Genomic DNA, 27,381 nt, shown 5'->3' on the forward strand with positions numbered 1-27,381 from the left:
GGACTGTTCTGTCTCTGCCACTAATGCCTTTTACAAAGCATTACACGAACATTTCTCTAAGTAGGGTGGCTATGAATAAGCCACCCAGAAATGAAATGAGGAGGCAGGTCAAATAACAGAAAGGCCTGATGCTTCGGTCACAAACTACACCCGGGGTAGGGAGGAGGCTCGGGTCCTGGGCCGCAAGGAGAGCTGTATGTTCCCGTTTACACGCACTTATGAGACTCTAATAGATTTGGTCTGCAGTGTTAAGGGGAATCGAATTATATCCATTTGTAATCAAATTTAAATTTTTAAAAGAACTTAATTTCTGAAGCGCCTGGGTGGCTCAGTTGGTTGAGTGTCCAACTCTTGATTTCAGCTCATGTCATGATCCCAGGGTCGTGGGATCAAGCCCCATGTCGGGCTCCGTGCTGAGTGTGGAGCCTGCTTAGGATATTCTCTCTCTCTTTCTCTGCCCTCTCCAGACTCTGCCCCTCTCCTGCTCATGTGCTCTAAAATTAAAAAATTAAAAACGAATTTAATTTCTAAGTCTCTAATTATTAGTTGTGTGAGCATATGAATCAAATATCCATATACAAGTGATTTTATATATATATATATATAATTGAATGCATACACATACGTATATATAATTTTGAATAGTTGTTCAATACGTTTAAAAGATGAGTCAACACTAACAACGATTAAAGTACAAATAACACAGTCATGAACGTGCTCCAAAGTATGTGACGTTACAGAACTCGCCATATGTCACCTTCCTCTGTGCCCTGCGGTGATGGGTGCAGGCCATGTGCCGCCGATCAAACAGGTGGGGGGAAGGACAGCTCCCTGTGTGCTCCCCTCCTGCTTGGAAGCAGGACCACTCGACAGCCCCAATCCCCTCTGGAGCATGCTCCCCGTCTCTAGAGCTTTCCTCCCTTCAGCAAATAGCGCGTCTGGCCTTCTACCTGCACCCAACAGTGGCCAGGAGCCTAAAGACAGAAGAGGGGAAGGCCCAAAATGAGCTTCCTCACCTTCCATTCCAGACAGGGCTGGCGGAGCTCACATGACACACAGCCTTGCAAGCGGACCTTCCCTGCACCTGCTACAGAAAACTGACAAACAGGATGCTTCTGCAGGGCTCTCTTTCCGATGTTTATTTTTTAAAACACTGCCACTGCCAGTCACTGAGCTCCCGTGGCAGAAGGCAGGCTGTTAACAAACAGCTTGCTGTCAGCTACCCCCTCCCAAACCATCTCCACCTCATTTCAGACGCAGGAAAAGTAGGCACCCGTGCGCCATGCTACCTCTAGGGTTCTCCGGGGCAGAACAATGCCTGGCTTCTAGAGAGACATCCAATGGCAGGGAGACAGCATTCAACAGAGCACTGCAGAGCCGACATGCACCTCGGCCTTGATGCGGTTATTAAAATCACCCACGCATCCCAGAAGCACACAGAGAACACAGAGCTCTGACGTGCCCCACACTTCCAGGCTGCTTCCTGCAGCCTCGGGGGCTGCCAGGGTTATTCCACTCCTGGGACCCGAAGGTCACACGGCAGATGGCACGGGCTGCAAACGCAAACCAGAAGCTCCAACGATCCCCAATTCTGTTCCTGCTGTAACTCTGAGCCTCTCCGGATGGAGCACATTCTCCCAGGAGGCGCCGATGGGGTGCGGGCTGAACTGTCATGTCAATTTCCCACCTGAGACAGTTCCAACTTTGTCTCAGACGCGCAGGATTGACGTGAAAAGGGAAACAGTCAATCTGTACAGAACTGCTTGCCAAGCATTTCTGTTCTTAAAAGAAAGGATACTCAACATTGGAATCTGGTTTGACGAGGAAGAAAAAGCTGGCAGGCGGCAGACGGCGAGGTAAGTTTAGAGGGGCCACAGGAGTAGGTTGCCCCCGGGATGAGTACCCGGCTGTCCTGGTGACCAGACACTGTGCCCAGGGCCACAGCTGCCACCAGGCAGGCCGGCACATGGCTACCCTGGACCCCCTCCTGGAGACAGGACGTCCAGTCCCCCAGTGCCCGGTGCCTGGGCCCACACCTGGGTGGGGACGCCATGAGCCGGTGCAGCTCACGTGTGGGGTGCATCCGGGCGGCCAGAGCCACCGCTGACCCCGCAGACACCTGTGTAGCTAAAGGCAGTGCAAACAAGGCCAAAGACGAGTCCACTTGTGTGACGGGTAAGCGAAATGGGGAGAAGGCACAATCCAGGGCTCATTTGGGGGCTTGCCTGAAAACCACGTGGCCCCAGGTCTCAGGCATGGCAGAAGGACACGGCCAAAACATGGGCATTTATATGAGAGAAACTCATGGCATCTACTTATAAATATATTATAATGTATGCATTTTGGTATTATTTTTGTTAGCAAATGAAAATGACAAGTTTTTCCCTGCCATAAGATCCCTTTTCCATCCCAACACATGCTCCACCCCTGTAATTAATTTATCTTCCCTCCCCTCACTCAACCCCTCCCACCACACACAGCGCCTGGGTGAGAACAGACCCCCAGTGTTCCACAGGGCGCCCCTCCTGCACACATGCACGCTTGTGCATGTGCACACTGCCCCCCCTGAATGTTTTCTCTTATGCCACTCCTCATAGAATTATTAACCACCCCCCTATAGAAAGTCAGCACTGGGTGTTATTTATCTATCTGATCTGTGTAGGCTTAGTTCTATTTTTGTTTCACTTAGAACTTTAATCAGATGAAGCCAATCTCTGGAAGGTAGCAAAAACCCAAACAATCTCTGTATTCTCTATGCAGGTTTTTTATTTCGCTTGTTTTTACCAAAAAAAAAAAATAAGAAAGGAGAAAAACTTTTCTTTCTTAATGTTTATTTTTGAGAGACAGAGAGACAAAGTGTGAGCAGGGGAGGGGCAGAGAGAGAGGGAGACACAGAATCCAAAGCAGGCTCCAGGCTCTGAGCTGTCAGCACAGAGCCGACGCGGGGCTTGAACCCACAAGTTGTGAGATCATGACCTGAGCCAAAGTCAGACACTTTACCGACTGAGCCACCCAGACACCCCAGAAAGGAGAAAAACTTTAATTTAAAAACATGTATCTTGGGGTGCCTGGGTGGCTAGTGTCTGACTTAGGCTCAGGTCATAATCTCACGGGTTTGTGAGTTCGAGCCCCGCATTGGGCTCTGCGCTGACAGTTCAGAGCCTGGATCCTGCTTCCGATTCTGTGTATTCTTTTCTCTCCCTCTCTCTCTCTGCCCCCTATCTCAAAAATAAATATTAAAAAAAAAATTTTTTTAAACATGTATCTTTTGCATTTTCTCTTATTTGAAAAGCATTTATAAAATACTTGTTTGACATAAGGCACTGGGCTGGGGCTTTGGCCCATTCAAACACGAAGCAGACATGAGTTCTGCACCCCCGGGATTTACTCAGTGACTATGGAAATTATTTTCAACAACTTGTACTCTTTTAGAGCATAAGCCTTGCACAGATCTACATCTTTTTTTAAAATTTTTTTTAATATTTATTTTTGAGAGACAGAGCATGAGTAGGGGAGGGGCAGAGAGAGAGGGAGACATAGAATCTGAAGCAGGCTCCAGGTTCCAAGCGGTCAGCACAGAGCCCAACACGGGGCTCGAGCTCACAAACCGTGAGATCATGACCTGAGCTGAAGTCGGACGCTTAACTGACAAGCCACCACTGATCTAAATCTTAATGTGAAAAGTTCTAGGCAATTTAAAACGTGCTTAGAGAATTAGGCCAATATTTCTATAGTATTCTGAGAATTCTTTAAAATTTTCCCTATACCACCTGAGAACAAAAGCACTTTTATATAAAAAAAGCAAACACTACCATTTTTTTTTTTTAATTTATGAAGCTGGTTTTACTTTGTAACAATTTCTTAAAACTGAAAATTAAAGTCCTAAGTCCCTTAATTCCTATTATACAATACAGAAAAATACATTAAAAAAGAAATGGCAATAAACCAAAAAAATAACAATAAAAGAACTCTGTCATGGGATAGATACCTTTGACAGAAGAGTAAAAAAGCTCTTGATGACATATTTCAGAGATTCACAGAACCTGACTAATTTTCAGATAGTAAATCTGAGTTCCAAAGAGGCTATGTGATTTGCTCAAGGTCACATGGAGTTGGCAAATGAGGGGGGCATGGCCCTCTAACCTAGGGCTGACTGCTGGGTCTCTGATGACTTTTCTTCTCTAAGAACCACTCAGAAGAAGAAAAGCTTCATCATATAAGGAAGCTACCTAAACCTCAAACAGACCTCACCTTCTCCTGCACAGATTAGCGGCATCTCTCAATTTCAGCTAAACTTCTACAGGTACCATGCATGAAACTGTCCTTGGTAAAAAGTTTAAGGCTATCCCTTGATAACACTATGAATTACACACACACACACACATACACACACACACACACACACACACACACACACACACACACAGAAATGAGTTGCCATACTCACATAAACTTCAGTCGTCTTATTCAGGCCATTATATTTTTTGTTTTGTTTTGTTTATATTGTGAGAGAGAAAGGAGAGAGAGAGACAGACACAGAGAAAGAGAGAGAGAGCAGGGAAGGGGCAGAGAGAGAGAGCAGGGAAGGGGCAGAGAGAGAGAGTAGGGAAGGGGCAGAGAGAGGGGGAGGGAGGGAGAAAGGGAGGGAGAGACAAAGGGAAGGAGGGAGAGAACCCCAAGTGGGGGTGTGGGGCTCGAACTCACAAACCATGAGATCATGACCTGAGCTGAAACCAAGAGTTAGACGCTCAATGACTGAGCCACCCAAGGGTCTGAGGCCATTACCCAATTATTATCATTTTCCAAACCTTCATTAATGGATAATGACCTGTACAAGGCAAAAAAAGGTCTTCCTCAGGTGTCTTATAAGAAAACACGTAGGACGTGTTCAGACTTCTTAAAGACCAAATACAGTGTTTTCAGGTAAAGTGTTTCTAAGTACTGCACGGCCTGATGTCTTGAAAATAAAAAGATTTGGTTACAGATGAGAAGATCACACAGGGCGCCTGAGTGCTCAATCAGTCAAGCATCCAACTTCAGCTCAGGTCATGATCTCGCAGTTTGTGGGTTTGAGCCCCGCATTGGGTTCTATGCTGATGGCTCAGAGCTTGGAGACTGCTTCAGATTCTGTGTCTCCCTCTCTCTCTGCCCCTCCCCTGCTCATGCTGTGTTTCTCTCTCTCAACGATAAATAAATGTTAAAAAATAATAATAATAAAAAAAAAGATGAGAAGATCACAATTCAGAGCTGGGGAGAGGTGAAATTCTGTCCATTTTAAGTACGTCAAAAGCACATAAGACCTTTTTAAACCATAGAAAATAAAGCCTGGACTGCACTGAAGATATCACTGTGGAAGAGAATGGGCTTAGTCCTGCTGGGCTCAGACACTTCCTGTGTGACTCTGGGCCAGCAATACGGGACTCTCTGAACCTCGGCCTCATTTTAAAAATGGGGATAAAAGAGGCACCTGGGTGGCTCAGTCAGTTAAGCATCTGATTTCGGTTCAGGTCATGATCTCACGATTGGTGAGTTCAAGCCCCACAGTGGGCTCTGTGCTGACAGCTCAGAGCCTGGAGCCTGCTTCGGATTCTGGGTCTCCCTCTCTCTCTCTGCCCCTCCCCCACTCATACCCTGTCTCTTTCTCTCTCTCTCTCTCTCAAAAATAAATAAACATTAAAAAAAAAAAATTTTTTTTAATGGGGATAAAAACAGTCTCCACCTCCAAGCAGTGCAGGGTGACTCAAAGTGCCCAGAATGTAATAAACGCTCAGTGGCCGTGCTTTTCATTCATCTTAAACCACCATCCCCTGCAAACCATCCAGCAGAAATCAGAGACGTAACCCGGAAAGAATTCTGATTCCAAAGAATGAGGCATCCACCAATTTCCAAATCTCCACAGACCTTTCTCAGGTGAGGAAAAAGTCAGGAAGATTATGAAGTCTTACCACCCCACAGAAAGATGCCCTACTCATCCACTCACTCAACATGTATACATCAGGTTTCCTAATAATCTGATGACTCAAAAGAATAGGCTGGTTTTATTGCATGAAGTGAATATTTACTCTAAGAATGAGTAATAATGCAGTTCAAGGAAACTTAAAAACCATCACATTTTCAAGCCAAGTAAATCAATTTCTAGAAATATACCTTAAGAAAATCACGAGTTGGTGGACACACACTTATATATGTAACTGGTGTGTTATCTGAGCAAAAATTAGAAACAGTCCAGATTCTAATAATAGACTAATGATTAAGTCTATTGTATTAAGCAACAATGAAAAAATTGCAGTTTTCAAGAATTTTAATGCCATGGGGAAATGGCCAACATATATAATTAAGTAAAAGAGCATTATACTCCCAAATATGTAATATATTTGTGGAGGAAAAAACCACTTGAAACATCTCACCAAAAAAAAATAAAATAAAATGATAAGTGGTTGCTAAGTTAGTCCTCTTTTTGTCCTAACTTTTGTTTAATTATCTACAATCAGCCTACTTTTATGACCAAAGGATATATTATTTTTAGAACCTGACTCCGTTTAAAGACCATCTATGTTCACTTAAAGGCCAGGCACTAAGAGCTGAGAAATGGAGTAGGTTCCATGATTCTGTCACGGATTCTGTCAAACACTGACAGGCAACCCTGCTTTCTCACCCTGATCAGAAATGGACACTACCTCCCAAAGCCACGTCACCAACAGAGTCAAAAAACTTAAGTTTACTTATTTTGAGACAAAGAGAGCACACACTTGAGTACTCAAGCCGGAGAGGGACAAAGAGAAAGGGAGACAGAGAATCAGCACAGAGGCCGATGTGGGGCTCGATCCCACAACCCTGCGATCATGACCTGAGCCGAAATCACGAGGTGGACGCTCAACCAACTGAGCCACCCAGGAGCCCCACACAACTTTTCTTTTAACAAAAGAAAGAAAAAGAAAGGGAGGGAGGGAGGGGAAGGAAAGAAGGAAGGAAAGAAGGAAAGGAAAGGAAAGGAAAGGAAAGGAAAGGAAAGGAAAGGAAAGGAAAGAAAAGAAAAGAAAAGAAAAGAAAAGAAAAGAAAAGAAAAGAAAAGAAAAGAAAAGAAAAGGAGAAAAGAAAAGAAAACCAAGGAACAAACAGGTTCCATGACTTGCTCATGGTGTCAACATTCACAGGCTCCAGGACGAGGGCTGAAATGTGTACTGAGTATCTGCAGATGTAGGACAGGGGAGAAGGTGCTTCTGAGGTCGGAAAGCATGGCACGTGCCCTGGGCTGCTGCTGGGTCCTGAGGCCTCCGTGCATGTCAGGCAGCTGGGAACAAAAGCCGACATAAAGATGACACGCCGGTGTTCGGTGTTTGGTTTACGTGACACTTCCCGTGGGCGGAGAGAGAAATGCAGAAGTCGCCTACAGAGAGGCAACAGCTAAATCACAGGAGGTGGGGGAGACAGGAGACCCCAAGACAGAAGACTGACAAAGGTCCACAGTTAAGCAGAGGAAGGGGAAAAGAGATTTACCAAAAATGAAAAGTAACAAAACCAGAGATGACTGGTCAGAGGAGAGGCAGAGCTAAAATTCTGCCAGGGACAATTCAAGGACACACAGATACATGCTGCAAATAGAAGTTTGGGGAGCGCCTGGGTGGCTCCGTCAGCTGAGCATCTATCTGACTTTTGATTTCGGCTCAGGTCATGATCCCAGAGTCATGAGATCGAGCCCCACCTCAGGCTCTGTCCTGAGCACAGAGCCTGCTTACAATATTCATTCATTTTCTCTCTCTCTCTCTCTCTCTCTCTCCCTGTCCTTCCCCCTCCCTCTCTCTCAAAAAAAAAAAAAAAAGTTCCAGTGGGAAATAAGGACTTTTCATCTTTAATCATCACCCTGGTACCCACCCCCCAACAAGAGCACTTAGGAGACCACATCTCACGATAAGGAGGCACCTCGCTTTGGTTAGAAAGAAGGAATGCCCTACAGCCGTCTGTATTTCCAGGCACTCCTGGTTGACCCGCAGCCACAACAAGGAGCCACGGCCCTGGAGAGCCCACTGCCGCCACTCGCCAGCAGACCACGGCTTCTCGAGGCTGGGCATTTGGGCGCTTAGGAATATACCTCCTTCCTGCCAATGGTCATTTGGGTTTGCTCCCAAGCCCGTTCGTGTCCCTTTTGCCTACTAATATTATTATATAATTATGTTCATTTCACCCATAGCACAAAACAGAGCTGTTTCTATGAAAGCTGAGCTTAATACCTTGAAAAACCAACTTAAGGATTAAATGGCCAATTCAACGTGGATACACAACTGCACTGTATCGGAAAAAGTCGCGTAACGAGGAGAGGATCACATACTTCAAATCCAGCGTACGTGTCCTGTAGGCTCACGAAGGCAAAGCACTTTAGTGCCAGCCTGCCTAACAGGAAGCACCCCACAGAGGAGACTCTTTATTATTAACGCTTATGTTATCACGATCTAAGCAAAGAGAGAGAGAGAGAGAGAGGAGAGAGGAGAGAGAGAGAGAGAGAGAGAGAGAGAGGAGAGAGAGAGAGAGAGAGGAGAGAGAGAGAGAGAGAGAGAGGAGAGAGAGAGAGAGAGAGAGAGAGAGAGGGAGAGAGAGAGAGAGAGAGAGAGAGAGAGAGGAGAGAGAGAGAGAGAGAGAGGAGAGAGAGAGAGAGAGAGAGGAGAGAGAGAGAGAGAGAGAGAGAGAGAGAGAGAGAGAGAGAGAGAGAGAGAGGAGAGAAGAGAGATGAAGGCAGCAAAAAAGGAAAGGTGGGGACCCTACAAGTGGGTGCTCTGGGAAGGCTTCTCTGAGGAGGGCACACTGTGTCGAGAATCAGAGAACAGGGAAGGACAAGCATGGAATGTCCACAGCGGGGCCAGGGTGCAGGGGGAGGCCACAATGAGGCCGGCGGTGCAGAGGGCCAAGAGCCAGGTCACAGGGTCCTAGAAGACCCCGCATTTGATCCAAAGAGCAGTGAGAGGCAAAGGAGCAGCATGGCCCAATGGGGTCTCGAGAACAGACCAGCCGGGCTGCTGAATTAGAAGAGAAGAGCAGAGAAGCCAAGTGGAAGCAGGAGAGGGTTACAGCAGCCCGGGGACAGGACGGCGGTGGCTTCCTCCAGGATGGTGGCAGCCGGGTCGGAGGGGTGGTCAGAGATGCACGTGCACGAACGGTTAACAGAGCCGGCTGATGGCCAGCAGGACACAGAAAGGGTCATCTTGAACCGTGTGGCATCTATCAAGACAAACGTGTGTAAGGATGGGGGTGGGGATAGTGTTGGCAGAAGACATGCTGAGCCATGACTGGGAACGGGAGCCTGGGGCAGGGGAGGGAGGGAGGAGGAAGGGGTGTCAGAGGTGGGCAGAAATTTGGGAGTCGCCAGCACGTAGCTGGTAGTTAAAGCCTTGGGAGGAGAGTATACGGAGAGATGCGGGCCGGGCACACCAACACTTCCAGAAGCAGAGCACCCCTACTGGAGATTGCAATGAGGGCTTATTTGTATTTTTATTTATTTAATGTTTATTTTTGAGATAGAGCACGTGAGCGTGAGCAGGGGAGGGGCAGAGGGAGAGAGAGGGGTGACAGAGGATCCAAAGCGGGCTCTGCCCTGACAGCACAGAGCCCGACGTGGGGCTCGAACTCACGGACCACGAGATCATGACCCGAGCCAAAGTCGGACGCTTATCTAATTGAGCCACCCACGCACCCCCGTGTGGGCTTATTTGTAAAAGCTCTGTCAGTCCATCAGGGTTGACAGTCACTGATGTAGAAGCTCTGAAGAAGAGGGCAACCTGGTAAAAGAGGTTGCAGGGACCCGCCAGAGAGAGTGGTCAGCCCTGCTCCAGGCACCAGGACCTCCAGCTGTGGCCCGGGGCAGACACTGAGGTCCAGCCGACGCTTTGGCCAGCGAGCCCCCACAGATGCCCTGTGTCCTCCTCATGCCCGGCCCCCTACAGACTCCCACTGGCCCACAGTAAGTTCTGATCGGCAGGTAAAGCATAACACACAGGCTCATACACGTGCTCGTTATGACTGGGGCTGCGCGGACACAAGCGAACGAACACAGTGGACATGGGGGCACGGTATCGACCGTGCATTCCGTGGGCCCAACCCCAGGTGCCAGCGTGAAGGGCAGGAGGACCCATAGGTGACCCCTGGCCCGTGCAGGGCAGGCACCGCGCACGAGCTTCGTGAGGCACTTCGCCACAGGCCTTAGGTTCTCCGGCAATGATCTTTATTTTTAAATTAAACTTAAAAAAATTAAAATGGCACAGGGACCTAGTTGAATACGCAGGTTCCCAGAGCCCACTCTACTTCTCGCACACAAGCAGGGCGAGCAGCTCCGTGCAGGATGCCAGCAGAGGCCTCGAGGACTTCCTGCATTGGCCCAACCCGGTGCAAAGTCCCTGCTTGGGTAACGGAAGAAAATCAATAATCCAGGAGATGTTTCTACTTCCTTAGCCAGAAAACCTCATCCAGAACTCAAACAAGTCAAGTTCACAAAGGATCACAGGAGCATACCAGGGACTCAATAAATACTTGTGGGCTGATTCATCAGCATTACCTTACGGTGAAAGTAAACAATGGAACAGTGTCTTGAAACCCTTATTTGCTTTATAACCTTCTCTTCTTAGGGAAAAGATTATTCCAGGGAAACTCAGAGGTGAAGTGGTCAGAGAATCCTCTACACTTGAGACAGAGAGGGATTTCTTGACCCAATGCTTTTTTTTTTTTTTTTAATGTTTTTATTTATTTTTGAGACAGAGAGAGACAGAGCATGAGCAGGGGAAGGGCAGAGAGAGACGGAGACACAGAATCCGAAGCAGGCTCCAGGCTCCGAGCTGTCAGCACAGAGCCTGATGCGGGGCTCGAACTCATGGACCGTGAGACCATGACCTGAGCTGAAGTCAGACGCTCAACCGACTGAGCCACCCAGGCGCCCCGACCCAATGCTTCTTAATCAGAAAGTCATACAGAGCAGCCCCTGGAAATGAAGAACCAGAAGGAACCATCGCTACCTACCAAGACAGACACCTTCCTGTCTGGTCTCTGCAGTATGTTACGTGACAAGAAAGGTCGACAGCCACACGCACAAGTCATTTCCACTGGAGATGGGGAAGTGTGACCTGTAGACCACAGGACAGAGGCAAAACCACAGGAAGGAGGGAGGAAACCTCCCCCTGAAATTCAGTTACATGCAGCTGAGTTTCACTTAGGACAGTGACCTTCGTTAAAAAAAGTTCAATTTTGAATCTGTGGGACACACATTTTGTAAACAAATAGCTACTGATATTCTCAAACTGAGGGTTTGCTCTTTGTATCACGATTACCAAATGGACTTTATTCTTTTTTTACTTCCTATAATTTATTTATTGTTGATCATTTACATCCAAGTTAATTAGCACATGTTGCAACAATGATTTCAGGAGTATCAAATGGACTTTATTCTTAAACTACAACTGTTTTCTCGTTTAGCTGAGAGAGTAGTTAAGATATGAAGTCCAAACCAGACAACCTAGGTATGAAACTCAGCACCCCACCTTGGTAGCTGTGTGACTCTGGGCGAGTTTCTTAACTTCCCTGTGCCTCAGTGTCCTCATCTGTAGAACAGGGGCAGCAAAACTCTTTCACTCAGAGGTCAGTGTGAGAATTAAATGAGATACATGTAAAGAATTAGAAACAGTGCCTCATACACACTAAGGGCAAAGTTGACTCTTCATTCTTCCTCTTAGACCGTCTAAGCCTAAACATCCCATATTTATGGGCACGTCTGCAGACTCATCAGGAGTCAAAAAATCAACCTGCCTGTTAAAATCTGTCTGAAAAGGTCATTCTACCACCTGGTAAAGGTAGACACTCAAAGATGTGGACACTTCTTCTTAACAGACCAGGTGAAGGGTGCCTGGTTGAGTCAGTTGGTAGAGCATGTGGCTCACAACCTCTGGGTCGTGAGTTCAAGCCCCACATTTGGCATGGAGCCCACTAAAATAAAAAAATATAAAATAAAACAAAAAATAAACAAAATAAAATAATAAAATAAATAAAATAAAAAAATGAAAAAATAAATAAAAAAATAAAATAAAGTAAAATAAAAGTAAAATAAAATAAAGTAAAATAAAAAATAAAATAAAATAAAATAATAAAAAATGAAAAAATAAAGGAAAATAAAAGTAAAATAAAATAAAATAAAAAATAAAATAAAATAAAATAAAATAAAATAAAATAAAATAAAATAAAATAAAAACAAAGAAACAAACCAGGTGAACACCAGATTCAAAAGGCAAAGCACTGTCTCTAGTCTGGGGGACGGCATGTAAGAAAGGGAGCTGAGTTTTACCTCATCCCCTATTATCAGAACCCCTAGGGTAACCCCTTATCCCCACTCCCACCCACAACAGAGAACCACTGCCCTAACTGATGAGAAAGTAAATCTAAAAGGAAACAGTTGTTATCTTCTTAACACACCTCACCACTGATTTAACACACTGGTGAGTCACAGTACTGTGGCCACCGTATCTCCTGGGTTACACGTGTGTAAACAGACAATGAAACCCAAAATGGACACCACGCACCCAGCAGGGCTCCTGATCTGTGCCTTTTACCGACCTCTCAGCCAGCTCGGCAAGGCTCACAGACACCTCAGAAGAAAGATCTGAAAACAGAAGATAAAGTACAAAGGACTACAAAGGAAACCAGCTGTATTATAATGCAGTTTCTAAAACTTGAAAAAAGTCTGTGATACAGGAGCTTCTTTATCAATGTATTAAGTAATAAGATCGAGGGGCACCTGGGTGGCTTAGCTGGTTAAGCCTCTGGACTTGGGTTCAGGTCATGATCTCGCGGTTCACGAGTTCACAAGTTTGAGCCCCATGTCGGGCTCTGTGCTGACAGCTCAGAGCCTAGAGCCTGCTTTGGATTCTGACTGCATTTCCCTCTGCCCCTCTCCCACTCACACTCTGTCTGTCTCTCTCTCTCAAATATAAATAAATAAACAAGCAAACAAATAAAAGAACAAGATCTATCAGCACACCTAATGAACGCAATTTCAAAGCAGTGATGAGTAAAAGCAGTATTTCAAAGTATCTGTTTCCACTGCAGCGTGACATGAAAATCTTGATTTCTATCGGTGACCAAGTCACAGGTCCTGCTAATACCACTGTGCTTTCTTTTCTATGTTCATAGTATAAGGAAATGCTGCATTTCAGTCAGAAGTTAATGAAAAGAAAGATGTAACTTCATTTCTTTACAAGTCCACACAATCCCCAATTTCCCTCTACAGACCTGAGGTCCCAAGACCTCAGTCTGAAAGTCCTGCTCAAGAGCACGCTGTATTTAAGAGTTAACCTGCGGGGGAGCCTGAATGGCTCAGCGGTTAAGTGTCTTGACTCTTCATTTCGGCTCAGGTCATGATCTCGTAGTCCACAAGTTTGAGCCCCGCGTCGGGCTCTGTGCTGACGGCTCGGAGCCTGAAACCTGCTTCGGATTCGGTGTCCCCCTCTTTCTCTGCCCCTCCCCCACTCATGCTCTGTCTCTCTCTGTCTCAGAAACAAATAAACATGAAAAAAAATTAAAAACAAAAAACAAGAGTTAACCTCTGATCATTCATTGAACCAACAGTTAGCAATACCTACTTGGCTCTAAGTGCAAGTACCACAGAAGAAAATACAAAGCAAGACTGGGATGCAACCACCCTCTTAAGAATTTTCAGAATCTCTGCTCAGTGTTTATTTCGCTTCTTCCAATTTTAGTATAATTTGTGTTACCCACTACCAAATCCACCAGGATTTCTTTTTTCTCCCTCTCTCACATATATAACTAAAAGCAGAATGAACATGTGGAAACGGGCCATGGTTCCTGTTCCAGCATACTGTTGCAAGGATTTTAGGAGCTGGAGGTCGGTGCTATGGAACAAACACTAGGAGCCCTCCATGCTTCCTCTTCCTCGATAATCAGATCAGCTTTGCCCAAACTGCAGGCATTTCACAGGGATGAAGGAGGCAATTCGAACGAAGTTCTCCGCAGACAGTTAAGTACCGCCCATGGATGGTTCCCGTGATGCTGCGAATGTACGTGCTTAATCTGTGCAGGGGAAGGGACCCAGGAGCCTCCCGAGCCAGAAGTGGCCACGCGGGGTCCTGTAGAATCACAGGAGGGTCTTGTAAAGAAAAGTAAGGAACACACGGGGATTTTTGAAAAAGTGGTTCTGTGGCGAATCCTACCGCAGAGAAGTCTGAAGGAACCAAATAGAGAACCTGCCAAGGAGGTTACTCCGGACACAGTTTTCCACCCAACCCCACGTCTCTTGTTGTTACAGATACCGTGAGTCAACAAAAGTGACTGGCAAAGAGCTTCCTGTACCAACCAGACATGCTGGAAATTCTAAAGCTCTGATGTGAACACTGGTACAAGTCTTACATGCTAACTATCTGCCCTGGTGTGGATAATTCCATTTTTATTCCTATCGCAACTGATACCTACAGTGTTCACAGAGACTTGTAGGATTTGCCCTAAGTATAAAAGCACAGGTCAGTTTAAACAAAATTCCTTTCTCATTAACATCCAATAGAGAAAATGTGAAAACAGCCCCAGATACATGCTAAGAGAGAAACTTGAAGTTCCAACTTGTTTATTATAAACGATTTCACAAATTCAAGAACGCTGGAGATCACTCTCTATTGAAAAAATAGTGACAGAAACTTACAGCTGGATCACGAGCTGGTTTTGAACCAAGTTACCACCAAGCAGCAGCAGAACTGCTGTACTTTTTATTTCAAAGGTGGCACAATGACACGCAGGTATGTAAAGATGTCACCTTGAAAGTGACGTCACCAATTAGACTAGGCTAAAGTTAACCTGAATTTTCCAAAGTCTGAGGTATCATGACCAAGGAGGGCTGGTCTGTCCCACCGACTTGATAGGGCTACACTGAATTTCTAAAGGGTACAGTTATTTCTACAAAGGCACCTCTGGAACGAACACTGGAAACATCATGAGCATGAGTTTTTTAAATTATCACGTTTTCCCAAATCTGCAAAATCAGGTTTCACACCCTTGGCATCACACACTGGGAGAAAAAACAAACAAACAAACCCTAGTACGCTCCTCACCCTACCAGGTGTCAGCTTCTGCAGCCCAAGGCATGACTGTTTTGCTGTGGGAGCAGCATTGTGACTTTCCTGAATAACCAGCCTAGTGGGCTCTCACACAGAAACCATCAGCCTTGGAAAACCAAGCTCGCAGATATGGAGAACAGACTGGTGTTGCCAGGGGCAGGGAGTTGGGGGGCGTTGGGGTGAAGGGGTAGGAGAAATAGGTGAAGGGAGTCAAAAGGCACATACTTCCCGTTATACAATAAATAGGTCATGGGGATATAATATACAGCATGGTGACTACAGTGAATGACACTATACTGCGTATTTACAATTCCTGATAGATCTTAAAAGTTTTCATGAGAAAAATTTTTTTTAATATTTTATTTCAATTTTTTTTTAATTTTTAATGTTTCTTATTTATTTTTGAGAGGAAGAACACAAGTAGGGGAAGGACAGAAAGAGGGGGATAGAGGATCTGAAGTGGGCTCCATGCTGATAGCAGCAATCATGACCTGAGCCGAAGTCAGACGGTCAACCGACTGAGCCACCCAGGCGCCCCATGAGAAAAAAAAAACACTTTTTTTGTAACTATGTGTAGGGAGAGATGTCAACAAGACCTACTGTGGGGATCGTTTTGCAGTGGATACAAATATTGAATCATGTTGTACACCTGAAATTAATATCATGTTATATGTCAATTACACCTCAATTAAAAAATGCAAAATAAACTATCAGCCTTGGTAAATGTGTCTTGCTGTGTCATACAAATAATACTAAGCAGCCAAGATGTTCCCGGTACCTTTGGTTTAAATGCAAACTCCTTCCCGGTGAGGGTTTCTAGGTTCTCACATGGTATGTTGATAAGGGGGGGAAATGGGAGCCTTTTCAAATTCTCCTGTACAGTTAGGAGAAAACGAGCTCACGTGAAAATTCATACTTAGTCCCTACCACTCTAAGACGTCTATTCGGAACACTCGAAGTCAAGGCCTTGCATGTAGCTAAATCCTATTGCCACATTTCTTGGCACACTCATCCACGAATGGTAGGCCGTAAGACCTGCTAAGCAGTACAAGGTCCCACGTGGCGCCACGGCTAACCAGCACAGCCCGTCACGGACCAGACCAAAGGGAGCTACTCACGGAAGTACTTCAGCGTCTCTTCAATTTGCTCGGTCGTGAGGTCAATGTTGGCATCTGGAGAAATGAGGGGCGTATGGAGCCAGTCGTCGTGGTCATAACCGTAGATGGTGTCGGCTCTTAACTTATAATGGGGCAGCTGCTCCTCCAGCAGGCTGATGATCTCGACTTCCGGAAGATCGGTGCTGTTGCACACGTCTGGAGGCAAGAAGATGGCAAAGTGAGAGCCCGGACTGGTTTCGGCCTCGCTGCTGAACTGAATGACCTTGTGGCCGCGGCAGGTGTCTTCGGCTACTTACCCACAGCATGGAGAGGCCAGGCGAGGCCACGTCGGGCGTCTTTTTCCTACTTAAATTCCATTCTCAAAATTTAGAACACCCACCTGAAATAGTCACTTTCTTCAAAGAAAGCCACCCACTTTCTTCGAAGTAAAGCCACAACTCCCGTGCTTTCTGGGCTCAGTCATCCTTCCCGACCCTTCCTCCGACCATTCTCTTTCAATCATTCTACGTATAAGCCAAACCAGTTAGAATTTCACCAATATGCCCAACTTCTTCCTGCCACTCTTACCATTCAAGCCACCCCCCACCCCCCGCACGTAGGATTCTGCCTCCATTTAATTCATTCACTCAACTGTTTATCCACCCATATTTCTTTCCATTCATCCATCCAAATACACTCTGCGTCCCAGAGACCTAGGAAATGCAACAGTAAACACCACAGTTATGGTCCTGTGCTCGCGACGCTTGTACTCTTGTGGGGCTTCCAACCAAAGTAACCGGTGTCCCTCCGTCAAGGCAGAGCTGGGATACCACCTCTTCCCAGATATGCCGGTGTTCTGGACACCTCAAGCAGAGCTAACCTCTCTCCTCCCTTCTATATTCACACAGCATTTTGTCAGCTCTTCAACTGCTGCCCTTATTAAGCTCGGTCCTCTGGGTAGTTTAGTATTCAACCCATCTCCCTGCGAGATGGCAAATTTCCATCAACAGTTAGTTGTCCTCAATCCACCACCCGTACCCCCTCACCCCTCATAGGTCCTGGCCCAGACTGCGCTCAGGGGGTGCACCATAAGGCCTGTGAAGGTGAATCAATCAATATAAAGCACATTAAAGAGACCCTTTAGGGGCGCCTGGGTGGCTCAGTCGGTTGGGCGGCTGACTTCGGCTCAGGTCATGATCTTACGGTCCGTGAGTTCGAGCCCCGCGTCGGGCTCTGTGCTGACAGCTCAGAGCCTGGAGCCTGTTTCAGATTCTGTGTCTCCCTCTCTCTGACCCTCCCCCGTTCATGCTCTGTCTCTCTCTGTCTCAAAAATAAATAAACGTTAAAAAAAAAAATTTTTTTTAAATAAAGAGACCCTTTAATTAAACTGTTATAAAAAAAAAAAAATCAAAGTACCCAGGATAAGCCCAATCTTAGGCAATTTCTCTACCCCTAGGAAGAATGAATTAAATAATTGTTAATGGGGGGACACCGGGGTGGCTCAGTCAGTTAAGCATTGACTCTTGGTTACGGCTCAGGTCATGAGCTCATGGTTCATGAGTTCGAGCCCTGCTTCAGGCTCTGTGCTGACAGTGTAGAGCCTGCTTGGGATTCTCTCTCTCTCTCTCTCTCTCTCTGCCCCTCCCACAAGCACACACACACTCTCTCTCTCTCTAAATAAACAAATAACTTTAAAAAATAATAAATGCTAATGGGTGAGTGCTGATTATCTCTCAGCTGATTCTGACATCAACCCATAAATAAACCCAAGCACCTACGGTGCTCATGGCTGGACAAAAGAAGAGAGTTAACTTGGTCTCGTGTTCTAGGAATGAGCCTTCCAAGAGAAAAACCACTCAAAAGATAAGAATAGAATAAGAGCAATTCTCCAGAAGGTTATTGCACAATGGTCTTGCCTTGCAGTAGTAAACACAGGTGGGGGACTGGGTCAAGGTGGAGGGCAGAGCAGAGGATTCAATCTCCCATCCCCTGTCCCTCTCCGAAGTGCAGGGAGGAGAAGAAAACCCTCTGGAGATCAACGAAACCACACGACAGCGAGGGGAAATAAGGAAGAGGTGCTGACAAGAGATCACAGTTATGAGTCATGCCCGAGGACGTGGAAGGAGGCATCGAAGGAAAGGAGGAAGGTCCTGCCTGAATACACACAGAGGAAATGAGTGGAGCAAACAGTGTGGGTCCCGGGGTGCTGGTCCCGGGGTGCGGCAAGTTTGGGGGTGGGGGGGAGGAGGGAGCAGGAAGGGCCCGGGGCAGGGGTTTGCTGGAGACCAAAGCCGGCACAGCAGGGAAGACCGGTCCCTTTGCTCCTCTCCGGGCTGAACCAAGGCAAAGGCAGCGGCGGGGCAGTGGCTATGTGGCCGCTCACACTCCAACAGTGTGACACCTGTGCCCAGAAGAATAGCTATGCCAGAGACTTACCTACATTCCTGTGTCCTTCAGGTCTAAGGCCACACAGCAGGGGGAAAAAAAAAACAAAGAAGCACAGGTAAAGAGAGCGTTCAGTGACCCAGTGTTTCCCTTTGGGCAGGAGCCCACTGAGACCTGTCAGACTCCCTCTACCTCCTACCACCCCCACACACCCTCTTCTTGCTCAATTTAATTTGCAAAGCTTCTTTGCAGAGCATCTCGATTCAGGAAGTCAGTGTGGTTTCTCGAGCACTGACGAAAGAGAAGAAAATAAATACAAAGTGAAGACATTTAGAATTTTACTTGGAGCTTCTGGGACTGGCGGGTGGGGGTGGGGACAGCATCTGAACATTTGATTTCTCTGCCTAACGTGGGAAATGCCACTGCAAGTGCTCTTGGCATTGCAGCCAGTGAAAACCAGACCGGAGCCGCTCTGCCGCGAACAGAAGTTACCTCCTCCCCGAGGACAGAGCCCACAGCCCAACCTCCAGACAGACATGTCCTATTTCTTCCCACCTCCCGCCAAGAACAAAACGCCACCAAGAGGCTCAAGATGGGCCCATAATTAAGTGAATATTTCCTTCTCTCACCATCAGGTGAAGAGTAAGTTCCCACAATGCTCGTCTTGAGGACTGGCCTCATGACTACAAAATGGCAGCCTTGTGAAAAGGGGACGTGGGGTCAAGGAGGGCTGACGCCCAGCTGGTGGCATCTCTCAACTGAACGTGGATTGGCTCCACAAAGGACCGTGCCAGCCTATGCCTAGGGAGAGAGGCAGGAGACCAACACATTCCTGAGTGACTCACCCTCACAACAGGCTAGAATCTTCCAGCGTCACTGCTTTGGGTGGTGGGGAAGGCAACAATCTTAAACAAAAATCCCTTCTAAGAATAACGTGTCACTTCTGAGCATGTTGGCAGCTGCTCAGACTCTGAGCCTTGACCTGTCCTTCCACATTTCCAGGGCTGAAGGTCAACCTATTTACAATGTGGGTCCTTATGCCCAAGAGACATCATTTTCCTAGAAGCACATGATGGCCGGCGAGATAAAGTATCAAAAAGCGAGAGTGTGCAAAAATGTCTTTTTAAAAAACTCTGTGTATTTGATTTTGCCATAATGTGACCAGTCATATAAACACGGCAAGTTTTCAGCTGCCTGGACAGCCCAGAGAATCAGAGCATAGGGAAGGATTATAGAGACCATAAGCCCTGGGGACCTCCAGTGGAGGGGACGTCACATTTGCCGCATGGAGAAGACGTACCAAGGCCTGAGGTTGAGTAACCATAGTAAGAGAGCCTCCGAGAATTCCCCAGGAATTCTGCACTGTGGCAGGCCCAAGCCAGCTGCCTTCAGGGCACTCCCTGACCCTCCAAGAAATCTGGGACACACACAATATTGGCTCTGGTTTATAGATGCAGAAGCTGAGATTCACAGGGGCTATGGAATATCTTGTTGGTCAAGGCCACGCAGGTAAGTGGCAGATCCCATTCGAGAAGCCTCAGCTGTCCGACTGAAAGCCGTGCCCCTCCCTCTGCCCTCTGCAGCCCATCTCCCAGGCAGGCACATGAGAAACGCTGACGATTTCCCAGCATATTCTGATCGGGAAGTTTTTGTTCTAAACAGGGAGACAACTTCGTAAGTATGGTCGGGATGTTCAATTAAACACACTGACAAATTAGGGAGATGTCAGAATGTTCCTTCCAGAGCACGGGAAGCAGAACGGAGAAGTAAAGTAACTTGTCTGCAGGACCACGAAGGATCAGGGGCCTGGGAAGGATGGCCCTGCCCCCACTCTTGGGGCTTACTGACTCAAGCTCAAGGTGTAAAAGAACACTGTTGGCCAAACCTAGAGGAAAGGACCCCTTTATGCTCCTAACGGTCATCATTTCTCCAAAGCTCCAAGCCACATCATTAACATTAAAACGTGTTCTCGGATAAGGTATCAGCCTACTGATTAAACTCAGACCCCAACAGGTCCCTGGCTTCTGGCAAGTGTGCAGCAACCACAGCCCAGAACCCACCGAGCCCCAGCATGTAAAACCTTCGAAAGGCCAGGCTCACCCCGGCTGTCAGGGTGGACTGAGCCCTTCGTATCTCTCCACTCTCCAGTTACTACAACAGCTCTATGGTTGCCAGCCACACCTCCCCTGGACCCATCTGTGGAAAGATGTTTCTAAAACATGGCACTGCCCTGCTTTAGAAACCTCCCAGCTCCTCAGGGGCACCTGGGTGGCTCAGTCAGTTAAGCATCCACCTCTTGATTTCGGCTCAGGTCTCGATCTCATGATTCGTGAGTTCAAGCCCCACATGGGGCTTCATGCTGGCAGTGTGGAACCTTCTTGGGATTCTCTCTCCCTCCCTCCCTCCCTCTCTCTCTCTCTGCCCCTCACTCCCCTGCTCATACTCTCTCTCACTCTCTCTCAAAATAAATAAACTTAAAGAAAGGAAGAAAAAAAAAAAAAAAACCTCCCAGCTCCCTATAAAGTACTTCATGATTCAGCCCACACCCGCCTTCCTAAGAAGCTGTGGGGACAGAGGTTTCCCAATACCCAATTTCTACTTCTTCCTTTTGGTAACGTAATTCCCAAGGTGTGGCTGGGCACGTGGCTACCCGGCTAAAAACTACATTTCCCATCTCTCCTTGAAGTAAGGTATGTCCCTGTGCCTGGTTATCAGGAGGCTCATAGAGCTCCCGAGCCTCGCCTTCTCCAGCTGTGGGATGCAGAGAGGGGGCTGGTGCTGAAACCACCTTCAGCCAAGCAAGTTAAAGGCAACAGCAGGGCAACCCAGGGTGCCTGGGACCACCTGGTGGGGTCCAATCTGCCCCTGGGACTTGTAAGAGGGGAAGAAGGAAATGTCTACCTTGTTGAAGCCACTATTACCTTAGTCTCTACTAAAACGGCCTTTCTCATCAAGTGCAGTCTCTGCTCTTTTCTCCAGTACCCCTTCAGTTAAGCCACACCAACTTCTCAACATTTGCTAAGCACAGTTTTTCACAAATCTTGATTTTGACACCAGCTGTCCTAGCTGCCTAGAATGCCCTTCACTGCCCAGCAAACTCCATCTCAAAATACCACTCAAATGTCACCTTGTATTTCAAGCGTTCCTTGACTTCTGTCCCGTGGCTATATATGTAGTACATCGACTATTTCGCTACGATGTTATGAGTGTTTTCTGTAATCCCCTCTTCACTAACTGTAAGCCCCTCAGGAGAAAGAACTGAATCAGCCACCTTTACAGCCAGCTGGGCAAGAGTAAGTGCTCACTGAGCGCTCCATAAATAACGGGCACAAAGGCGAGGACGAATCACCAACAGGGAGCAGGGCTGGTCTGGCAGCCCCATGTCCCCGGGATGGACCAAGGCCCAGCCTTCGGCACAGGGGAGGTGGAGTCGCGTAGTGCCAAATGCTGTCAGGCCCCTCCTGGCATCCCCCTAGGTTTTTGTTCAGCACAGAGGTAAGTCCCGCTGGGAAATGAATGTCCCCTCGATCACGCAGCAAACACCGATTCCATCCAAGGCCCCCTATTCTTACGGCAACACTTTGGGAGCAAAACACAACAGATCTCTTCACCTGTTCGCAGGTAGAACCCTTCAGAGGCCTTCTAAAAGTGCAGGGGGCTAAAAGGGGCTAAAAGTGCAGCTACGTCCACTCGACACCCGACTGGGGCCAGATCCTCCCTCCCACAGAGGGGCTAGAAGAGGCCCCTCTGATACACAGGTGGCACGGCAGTCTTCACGGAACTTGCCAGGCACCTGAGATAAAGCTTAACATTTTACAGCAGAGGAGGCAGCTCTAAATTAGTGTCTGACATTTAAAAATCAGGGAGTCTCATGTAAAGACACAGATCCCTGGCCTCTCAGAAGAAATCGACACATCTAGGACCACGCAATTACATGCTCTGAGCGGTGGCCACCCCCAGATGGGGTGCGGTGGGCTCCATAGGGGTTTCTGGGGCCTCTTGTCTGCAGGCCAGAGCTGGAGGGCTCTGGGCCCAGGAGAGCAGGAAAGTGCACAAATGTAGGGGAGAAGCGTCCTAAACACTCACCCAGGCTCCGGGAGATCCTGGGGCAACAGCAGGGGGAGGAGAAAGAACAAAAGGAGAAAGGGAACCGTGCCGGACAAAGAGGAAGGCTTTCTGAGAAGAAACTGGCACAGTCAGGGAAGGGAGGGGCAGGGGAAAGTCGGGGAAGAGACAGATGGTGAGGCACACCAGCAGCATGACTGCCCCCTGCTGGAAGGTGCGTGAGGCCCAGGTACAGCAGGAGCACTGTTCCAGGAGCTTGGAGGGGGGGACGCCGGGCCTGGCTCCGTCCCCAACTTCTCCCTGTCACCCCGGCAAGCCCCATCTTCCTCCGTCGGGAGCTCCATTTCTGCATCCATGGAACAAAGGCGTGGCGTTGCAGAAAAGCTCTATTCCTGCCCACACGTGTGTGAGCAGCCAGACCAAGAACTGTGTGTAGAGCACATCCTGCTCCAGCCACAAGGTGCTCGTGGCCCTGGATATGCTGATTCCTCAACCTGCCTTTTTACAGATTTCTTGATTTTTAAAAGTCGGACACTCACTCAGAATTTTGTAAACACCCGGGGCACCCGGGTGGCTCGTCAGTTAAGCAACTGACTTCAGCTCAGGTCATGAGCTCACAGTTGGTGAGCTCAAGCTCCGCATCAGGTGAGCTCTACTTCTCTTTCTTTCTTCCTTCCTTCCTTCCTTCCTTCCTTCCTTCCTTCCTTCCTTCCTCTTTCTCTCTCTCTCTCCTCCTCCTCCCCCTCCTCCCCCCCTCCTCCTCCCCCTCCTCCTTCCCCTCCTCCCCCTCCTCCTCCCCCTCCTCCTCTCTCTCCCCACCCCACCCCCCAATGCCCCTTGTGGGATTCTCTCTCCCTCTCTCTCTCTGCCCCTTGCTCACTTGTACCCTCTGTCTCTCAAAAAATAAAAATAAAAATTTATAAACACCCGAGGGTCAAATTAAGCATGTGTGTGTTCCTCCTGTTTGTGCTCTGGGATTTCCCATGATGCCCCAACTCTACGCCTTGGGAGAATGTTCTAGGCGACATTAAAGGTGGCAATCAAAGAAAAGTAAAGGAACCTTAACTCATAAAAACTGGCCCTATTCTACCCATCTGTTTTCTATTCCGCCCCCCCCCAACCCCACTCCATTTCTTTACCCACCAAGTTTCCACTTGGCCACAAGGACGGTGGCTGAACAGTGTGACCCCAGGGCTGTGCTTGAGGAAGCAAGCTTCTTACCACCCATTAAGCTTAGCAGTGATAGTAAACCTGCAGCAATGTTTGCAAGACGGCAAGAGACAAGACCCCTCTCCTACTGGGCCACTTGCAAACCACTTGTACAGACTTGGAAACAATTCATTTTTCTTGAAATTATTAAGATGAAAGGGTGCAGACTCAAAGACTTACACACACGCCATACTGGTGCCAGAGACACGTGATACTTTGTAACTGGTGTCTTTCTAGAAAATTCCTATTATAGGGTTACACAGTTGAGAGCCTTACCTATGCATGTTCGGGGAACTGTGTTAGGAGTTACGGTCTACACCACAAAAGTTGTGATTTCACAACCTACAAAGGGACCGCTGGTCTACAAAGGGACCACTGGAGCTAAAAACCACTGGCTCAACCATCTCATCTAACGGAAGACAAGACTGTACTCAGAGAGGCTGAGGAGGCGCCCAAATGTCACTGAGCAACTGGCAACAGACCCGAGACTGGTACACGGCCGAGCACGTGAGAAGCCTCGGAAAGCGACAGTGCCATCTTGGATGCTGATTTGTGCCCTACGGTTTACATGGCACCCTGCCTGGTAAACAGCAGGCGCTCAATAAACATTTGCGGAATGACCCAGAGCACGTGTACCTATTCCTGAACGTCATCCACCCTCACCAACCAGCAGGCACGGTGAGGATGAAGAACACATTTTACAAATGAGGGAACCCGAGTCTCAGAGGTGATGTGAGGAGCCCAAGTGACTCTGCTCGTAAGGGGCCGAGCTGGACCCCACACCCCAGCCCACTTCCTCCCAACCCTAATTCACACATGGCTCATTCCCAGTCTGGCGGGTCCTGGTGACGATCCTCTAGGGAAGGAATCTGCAAGCAAGCCTTTCCCTTCCTTCACTGATCTGTGCTGAGGAACCCTCCGGAAAACCGTACCTGGGGGTGACACTACCAACGGGCGGGCTTCTCTACGAGGGGGTCTTCAGGTGGCTCCCGAGGTGCCACCCCAGACCTTCTGTACCAGGAACTGGCTTTTATGTCAAGTACCTCCGACGGGTTCTTGCACACCAACATTTGAGAGCTGGCAGCCTCTGGTGATTTTTGTTAACTACATTTGCCTTCTTTAAAAACAACACCAATAAGTAAGGCACGTGGCTCAACGTGCAAACAGAACACAAGGGCAAACAGGCTTCTCTGTGGGCTCCGTCCTTCCCACACCTCTGATCTGCGCCTACTTCCACTCAAGACCGTTCTGACACCCCTCACGAGAACGGCTGTGAGCTCTCAGGGAGCCCGTCCTCAGCCACCCCTTCCCCTTGCACAGGGGAAAAGGTGGGGGGGGGGGGTCTCATGGCTAAGCAGTGGAGGGACCAGACACAAGGCCCTCCTGTCCCCACGCAGCGCCTCGGCTCACATTCTAGCCCCAAAGAGACAGGCACAACCCTTCTTTCTCCTCCTCTTCCGCCTCGCCCCACTAAGGGCCAGCTCCCTCGCTGTGGGCAGCAGAGGGGGTTTCCAGGACAGGCAGGGCCACACAGAGAAACCCCCATGGAATGGGAAAGAAAAGGCCAACAAAACTACAGAAAGGAAAAGCAATGGCTGTGGCCTTAAGTGCCACCAGAAGCAACTCTTTCTAAGAAAAGGGATCAACAATCACATGGGGTCAATTCCACAGAGACTAGGTGTCAGGTTCTGAGCTCTCACATAATCACACATGAACACCAGCTCAGATGATCCCTACCCCAGCAGGAACACTGCGGCAGAGACAGCCGATCCGCCCAATGGCCGTGTCCAGGTAGGGTCTGTGACATGACGCTCAAGCGCAGTCACGTGCAACTGACCCGGCACCGTCCGGCCGAACACGCTAGGTTGTGGTGCAACGAGAGAGGGCAAGAGGCAGGGCAAAGTCAAGGAAGGAGCCTGCTACGCAGGCCCCCAAATGGCAAGACCAAATCCAGTTTTTCAGAAATAGTGCCTCCCGTGGGCTTTGTATAGAGACCTAGAAAAGCAGAGGATAGTACGTTACAGGTTGGACTGATTCTAAAAGTAAGACATAGGGCGCCTGGGTGGCGCAGTCGGTTAAGCGTCCGACTTCAGCCAGGTCACGATCTCGCGGTCCGTGAGTTCGAGCCCCGCGTCAGGCTCTGGGCTGATGGCTCGGAGCCTGGAGCCTGTTTCCGATTCTGTGTCTCCCTCTCTCTCTGCCCCTCCCCCGTTCATGCTCTGTCTCTCTCTGTCCCAAAAATAAATAAAAAACGTTGAAAAAAAAAATTTTTTTTTAAAAATAAAAAATAAAAAAATAAAAGTAAGACATACAGCTTGAACTGTATGGATATTTTAAAAGGAAAAATGAATGCGTATAAATCCAGCCCAAAGTCAAACCTGCACAAAAAATAGGAAGTGTTACTACCCATTAGAATACGTTTTAGGAGCGCCTGGGTGGCTCAGTCACCTAAGCAACCGACTCTGAGTTTCAGCGCAGCTCATGATCTCACGGTTTCAGAGGTTCAAGCCCCGTGTCAGGCTCTGCACTGGCAGAGAGAAACCTGCTTGGGATTCTCTCCCTCTCTCCCTCTGCCCCTCCCCAACTTGCACTATGTCCCTTCAAAATAAATAAACTTAAAAAGAAAAGCAATTTTTTTTTTAGTAAGAGACAAATAGAATAAAAATACTTTTGGTTTTCCGATTTTCTTGATAATTTCTCTTAAAAGTATAGATTGTATCACTATTAAGTTATCGGGGGGGGGGGTGGATTTTACATGAAAATAGCCAGTGTCCGTGTGATTGTAATTAAAGTGTTCACAGCTGCACAAACAGCGTGACAGCACGTCTGGAGAACCAAAAATTGGTCGTGGCCCTTAAACCAGTACTCTCACATACAGGGTTAAATCTAAGAAAGGAATCCAAAACATCTAAGGTACAAAATATACAAGCATGTTTACGGTGCATCTGATAAAAACATACATAACCAGCTTCCTCAAAAAAGTTAAACACAGAACTACCTCATGACCCAACTGTTCCAAATCTGGATATATATCCAGAAGCAAATGCAGGGACCTCAATACCTATTTGTACATCCACGCTCCTAACAGCGTTATTCACAAACAGCGAAAAGGGAGAAGCAACCAAGTGGCCATCGATCAATGAACGGATGCCAAAAGGTGGTCTATTCACACGGTGGAGTATCACTCAGCCTTAACGAGGAAGGAAATTCTGACACAGGCTACAACATGGATGGACCCCAAAGACGTTACACGAAGTGAAATAAGCCAGTCGGAAAAGGACAAACGTCATATGCTTCCTGTTACATGAGGTCCCGACAGCTCAGAGCCAGGGTAGCAAATTCATGGAGACAGAAGGTAGAATGTAGTTGCCCGAGGCTGGAGGGAGAGGGGAACAGGGGTTAGCTTTTAAAGGGAAGAGAGTTTCAGCTGGGGAAAAGGAAAAAGTTCCGGAGATGCATGAAGGTGATACTTACTCAGCATCGTGAGTGTGCTTAACACTGCCAAACAGTACAGTTAGAAATGGTTAAAATGATAA

At 47.7% G+C, this 27,381-nt stretch overlaps 1 protein-coding gene across 9 annotated transcripts in view; it reads right to left on the reverse strand.

Annotated features, from left to right (window-relative positions):
- Nucleotides 1-27,381, reverse strand: part of TRAK1 (trafficking kinesin protein 1) — a 127,466-nt gene that overhangs the window by 74,732 nt on the left and 25,353 nt on the right. For 5 of the 9 annotated variants that reach the window (XR_006222143.1, XR_006222142.1, XM_042998880.1 and 2 more), the window contains exons 1-2: nucleotides 22,658-23,235; nucleotides 16,208-16,402 (exon numbers count right to left, since the gene is read on the reverse strand). Coding sequence is in view for 3 of the 9 variants with exons in the window: in XM_042998880.1 (XP_042854814.1) it covers nucleotides 16,208-16,402; nucleotides 22,658-22,988 (526 nt within the window). In the remaining 6 variants the exon portion in view is untranslated. Of the gene's footprint in view, nucleotides 1-10,998; nucleotides 11,959-16,207; nucleotides 16,403-18,622; nucleotides 18,790-22,657; nucleotides 23,236-27,381 lie in introns of those variants that run through there. The other 4 variants (XM_042998886.1, XM_042998890.1, XM_042998888.1 and 1 more) reach the window with 3 other exon arrangements.

This window comes from Panthera tigris, chromosome C2 (assembly GCF_018350195.1).
Source record: "Panthera tigris isolate Pti1 chromosome C2, P.tigris_Pti1_mat1.1, whole genome shotgun sequence".
Taxonomy (NCBI): Eukaryota; Metazoa; Chordata; class Mammalia; order Carnivora; family Felidae; genus Panthera; species Panthera tigris.